Source organism: Saccopteryx bilineata, chromosome 2 (assembly GCF_036850765.1).
Source record: "Saccopteryx bilineata isolate mSacBil1 chromosome 2, mSacBil1_pri_phased_curated, whole genome shotgun sequence".
NCBI classification, from domain to species: domain Eukaryota; kingdom Metazoa; phylum Chordata; class Mammalia; order Chiroptera; family Emballonuridae; genus Saccopteryx; species Saccopteryx bilineata.
In genome coordinates, this window is record NC_089491.1 from 129549757 (window position 1) to 129555756 (window position 6000).

Sequence of the window (6000 nt, forward strand, 5' to 3'; positions counted from 1 at the left end):
ACTTAGAAAGTCTTGGACCTAGGACATAATAAGCAACTAATACTTAATAGCTAATATTGTTAGAATTGTTATTTAATAGTTCACATCTTTCTGGGCAGGGAAGGGAATTGGTAGGTCAGCCAAATAATTTGCAGGAGTAGGTCAGCACCTGGAACATAATCAGTGCTTGGTAAAGAAAATAGCAAACATTTATGTAGCACCAGGCCCTTTTCTAAGTGCTTTGCTTATATTTACTCATGTAATCCTCTCAACCAATGAAGTCAAACTATCATTTTCATTTTATAGATAAAGGAAAGATAAATTTAGTACTTGAGCCAGTGTCACCCAGCTAATTAGTGGCAGAGCCAAGATTCAGTCCCAGACAATCTAGCACTGGATTTTGTATTCTTAACTGCTACACTAGACACCTCACATAGAAATATTTACTTTTAGTACATTTACTAACAAAAATGCATTTTAGGAAAACTGAAATGTAATTATCAATGTTTTTATTCTGCATATGGTATCTCTGATGTATTTAACCATATGTATGGATTTCATTTTCAGATTGTATTCCAACTGATAGAATACCGAAATAGTTCTACATAGGACATTACTTCAACTAATGAGAATCCAGCTTACAGTTCTTAACCATGAAATAATTGATATTGTATATGTAGGTTTGATTGGTTGAACTAACTTTTAATATCCAAACTCTAAAGCATTATTTTAGTCAACCATTTTAAGATAGTGCCAAGATTGTTGGTGCATATTGTGACATAGACAAGACTGATTTTATAACTTTTAATAATAAGTTTAGAAAACAGGTCCTGGCTGGTTGGCTCAGTGGTAGAGTGTCAGCCAGGCGTGTGGAAGTCCCGGGTTCAATTCCTGGCCACTTTTCCCCCTCTCCTTTCTCTTTATCTCTGTCTTCTCCTCCTGCAGCCAAGGCTCCATGGGAGCAGGGTTGGCCCAGGCACTGAGGATGGCTCCATGGTCTCTGCCTCAGGTGCTAGAATGGCTCTGGTTGCAGCAAAGCAATGCCCCAGATGGGCTGAGCATCGCCCCCTGGTGGGAATGCCGGGTGGATCCCAGTCAGGCACATGTGGGAGTCTGTCTGCCACCCCCCACTTCTCACTTCGGAAACACACACACACACACACACAATGAAATGTTCACTTCAACTTTCCTATTTCCTATGTGTCAAATATATAAACTGATTTTTTCACATCCTCCTAATTCACCTTAATAAGATTGGAAATGAGACATTTTTAACATGTTTGATCATCTCTATGACTGATTTCTTTATCATCCTTTTTTATCTTTTGTTGTAATTTTTCAAACAATACAAATTGAAAGTTAACAACTCACATTAATTCTAAAGAAAGTAAATATAACCCTGAAACTCTTTTTGTATATTAAACACATATGGCAGCATATTTAAGATAAATATAAAGATAATTGCCATAGTTGGGAGGAAGATATGACTAAGGTTATTCTCTATTTTATGTTTTGGCCCTAAACATGGTTTGTAGCTTTAGTTAATCAAGTGTCTCTTTCATCCTGGGATCTTATAAATAAATTCAGATATAATAATTTCAGCCAAACATAGCACACGTATGTAAGTAGAGATCTTTACCTCTTGTTAACATCAACAATAGCAGAAACAAAGTAATAGATTAAATAAACAACATACTTGTGTAATTCATTACATTACAATGTAGAATAAATTAATAAAATTCATCATAAAACACTTTAATGCGCATGAGAATTGTATAATTAACTGCACTTTGAATATTTTATGGTAAAATTCATAGAATCTTTTTCCTAGTTACAGTGTTGTGGCCTGCACAATTACACAGATTGGACAAAGAATAAGAATAAAGAAAATTCAGAACAGGTACCATGTTCTTGCACGAATTCTACGTTAAAAAAGTGGTTCTGTGATGAGCCAATGAATGCAACTTACCTTGAGGTAATGATAAGTCAAAGCTGCTGCTGCCTTTTTTTTTTTCAAATCAATCAAGTATTCTGAACAATTTTTTATATAAAAAGAGTGATATTTATACAGATTACATTCTTATACAACTTCATTAAATTAAATTCATATTTAGGTGAATTCTGTATTATCTTAGGTGTATAATAAGTAAATAAACTTTCTGAAATTATGTGATCTAAGTAAGTGCTCCTAGAATTTAAGATATTTATCAACCTTTTCCCCAAACCTCCTCCCCAAATCCTTGCAGAGAGAGGAGGCACTACTGGCAACTCTCTGGTGTAAATGATTGGTAGTAGAGCTGCCATTCCAGTTTTAAAGAGGTAGAAGTACTGGCAAAAAATCAAGGGAGGGGGACCCCAGCAATGAGAAAAATGATATTTAGGTAAATTGAACAGAAGCAAGAGTACAGGTTGACCTGGAGCAACTACTATTTACAGGTACGGAATATTGTTGAACTAAGAATTTCCACCCCAAGAACTTCTAAAACTTTGTTCATATGCTAATTTTATGATGTATATTTTAATTACATAATTTATTCATAGAGAATTGTTTTTCTAAAAGCTTCTCCTACCTGGGTACTAATCATTTTAGAGGCCAGTGTATACCCTGCTGAATTACAAATCCAATCAAAAGAATAAATTTCTAATTTCAATTGCATACAACATCTCAGCAACTTTATAAGTAGCAACCAAAGTGTCCTACTTTATATGAAGCTCCCTGGACTAAAAACTTCAGTGTCCAGTTAGCCATTGACTTGCTTTTTAGACTGGTATATTTCTAACTTCTTTGTCTCTTCTTGGTAATAGAATTATGTATAAAACCATATCCATCTTGAAGTCAATCCAAGTGACATTTTTTTTTTCCTTAGGGTTGTGAAAATAAAATCAACACATGGTATCAAGCTAATGTTTTAACATTAATTGAAATTAACTTCGGACTTTTGGTTTTAGAGGTAAGCTTTTGTTCTTATTTTTAAAGATAAAAGGTATTAAGTATAAATGACACAAAATAAACGTTGGAACAACTAGCTGAAGACGTAATCAGACAAGTTAATCCATTGGGAGCCTGGGCCTTGAAACTATTAGCACCAAGAGAGGTATAGGTCCAGCTGGAGGTCATATCAGCCTAGTTGGTGTAGCCTATTAATAAGTAGTCATACTGGGAGATATCAAATAATTTCACTGCTTTGTGATATTAAAAAAAAAACCCTTCCTATCTCAGCAATGAAAACAATATTGGCAAGTTGGCAAACTTCTAAAATCCAGGCAGATGTTTGACATTAGTAAATCTACTTATTCACTCTCAGGCTCATTCATTTACTCCTTCATTTAGTAAATTTGGAGGGTGGAGAACATCTAGTGTGGTTCAGGTACTATACTAAATGTTAGAGATACAATTGGAAGCAAAGTGACCCACAGGGTGCTGACTGCAGAGCTGAGATTTAGAAGGAGGACTTCATTTTATAGTCTCAGTGACCGTTGATAAAAGCAAATGAGGCCTATGGATTCAAGAAAACTGTGAGTGGATAGATTATTACAGTGCAGACTATAACATTGGCATGAATACATATGATACATAGTTTGGCCAAAATAGGATACTGAGTTTAATTTTATATTGATCCACAAAGGCACTGACCTAAGGTTCCATAAATCTTCAACTGGTGACAGTTTTAGTCTCAGAATGATGACAAACCAAGACATTCGGGGTTTTTTTGTTTCTGTTTTTGTTTTTTGTATTTTTCTGAAGTTGGAAACGGGGAGGCAGCCAGACAGACTCTGGCATATGCCCGACTGGGATCCACCCAGCACACCCACCAGGGGGCGATGCTCTGCCCATCCGGGGCATCACTCTGCCGCAATCAGAGCCATTCCAGTGCCTGAGGCAGAGGCCACAGAGCCATCCTCAGCGCCCAGGCAAACTTTGCTCCAATGGAGCCTTGGCTGCGAGGGGGGGAGAGAGAGACAGAGAGGAAGGAGAGGGGAAGGGGTGGAGAAGCAGATGGGCGTCTCTCCTGTGTGCCCTGGCCAGGAATCGAACCCAGGACTCCCGCACACGAGGCTGACGCTCTGCCACTGAGCTAACCGGCCAGGGCCCAAGACATTCTTATAAGCATTAATACTATAGTAATTTTGAAATGCTATATGTTCATACTGAGGAGTTTAAGACAAGACTGAGGGGCGTAGTACCTGTGCTCCATTTTACTATGTACTTTTTACACACCACTTGACTTGATCCTATGCCAAAAAGAGGCAGTTTTGTATGATTGATGATATGGTTAGAATTATGTTAAAAACAAACAAACAGATCAGCAGTTAGCCCAATGATAACCCATGTAATGAAAAGTGAACAGTCAAGTCCTTAGTCTCCTCTACATAGTAAGTGCTAACATTACAAATTATTCTTATAAATTACGTTTTGATTCCTTATTGTTTTCTTTTCTTCCAGGTTTTGCAAGTCTCATTAACTGTATCTTTCTTCAGACATATCAAGAATAAAATATGTGCAGAAATGTGATCTTTGGATTTTAATTTTTTCAGAAGAAATCAAGGAATTCTCAAAATAATCACATTGTGATTTTTTATTCCAACAGAAGTTCTAAATTACATTAATGACATACTGCAGTCATCGGTTATATGCAACATAAAATTATTAAAGTTATATTACATCACTCCATGAAATTTTTATTAATTTTCTTTTTCAAAATATCAAAAATTTCAAAATATTCTTCAATTTAGAACTTTACCTTGACTTACTTTCTGAATTTAAAAGATATCACTGCATATATTGAATTCAAAATGTGGTGAAGAACCACCATATGTTTTGAGTTTCTTATGTTAAAAATATCTATATGATGTTTAGAAAATATTAATCAATCAAGCAATTATAACATGTATCATATTTGCAAATTAAAAAAAGATACTGATTTATAGGAGATTTAGAAAAAACATTGAAAATCATGATACCTTTATACTGAATTAGTCATTTATTTCTTTATTTTCATAATGCTTACAAGTGAATAAAAAATTAAACACTTTATAGATTTGGATATTCTTGGGTGGCAGTATTAAAATAGCAATGAATTTCTAACTGTGGCAGAAAAAAATACCTATTCTAAATGATCACTGAATTACCAAACTTGCTCCTCATTTTCTTCTCTTTTTCCTTAAATTTTGTTCAATGTGTGCATGCACAATTCTTTGAAAAGTAAGAAAATGACCTAACTGTTCTATTTTCTTAACAATATTGTGAAAACAGAAAAAGTTCTTTGAAAAATTAAAAAGTGTGATGTATTATTGTCTCATTGTTGTCCTTTACAGTAAAAAGCTATTTTGACCTTGAGAAAATGAAGAAAGAATAGAATAACTGAAGATTTTGCATTGCTCCCACTCCTGTAGAAGGCTGATTCTCATTTACTAATTCAATCTTATTTCTTCATCTGTCTGTTCAGTACATTGTAGATTTTAGAGACCTGTAGAGTTTTCTTAAATCAGCAAAAAAATAAAAAAAGATAAAATAACCATTTTCTATCATCTTTATGATTGTAGGGAATATTGCCTTAAACAATGTTACTTTACACCTTGAATAAAATAAAGACTTGTTAGCTAATCTAAAATAGAATAGATCAGGATTATCTTTTCCTAACTTTTTATTTTTAATTTTTGATACAAAATAATAAGTTCTGAGAATCAGTCTGGAGCAGAAGAAAACCATTCAATTTAGTTACAATTTAGGGCAACAATTAAATCCGACTTCCCCTTCAAATTTGTTATATCACTTACAAAAACATATTAAACTTGCTTGAGGCACTCCTCATCTTAATTATATTTTCAAAATTCAGGGAGATTTGTGAAGGTACTATGTAAGTGGAATACTTTCAAATTCTTCTCAATACAATATGTGTATTCAGTCAACAAACATTTATGGAGCGCCTACTCTGTGCCAAGATTATTGCTCACTACTGGGATATAAAATATGAAGGTAAAGAGACACATGTATAGTTAGTTCTTCTATTGGGTTGGCTT

At 34.4% G+C, this 6000-nt stretch overlaps 1 protein-coding gene and 1 non-coding gene across 2 annotated transcripts in view; one reads left to right on the top strand and one right to left on the bottom strand.

Moving 5' to 3' along the window:
- Positions 1-4708, top strand: part of TSPAN19 (tetraspanin 19) — a 34379-nt gene extending 29671 nt beyond the window's left edge. The window contains exons 8-10 of the mRNA XM_066254801.1: positions 1811-1954; positions 2847-2930; positions 4424-4708. Coding sequence (XP_066110898.1) covers positions 1811-1954; positions 2847-2930; positions 4424-4492 — 297 coding nt within the window. The 3' untranslated portion in view covers positions 4493-4708. The remainder of the gene's footprint in view (positions 1-1810; positions 1955-2846; positions 2931-4423) is intronic.
- Positions 3995-4070, bottom strand: TRNAT-CGU (transfer RNA threonine (anticodon CGU)). Its single transcript has one exon. It is a non-coding gene; the product is annotated as a tRNA-Thr (tRNA).
- Positions 4709-6000: the final 1292 nt, after the last annotated feature.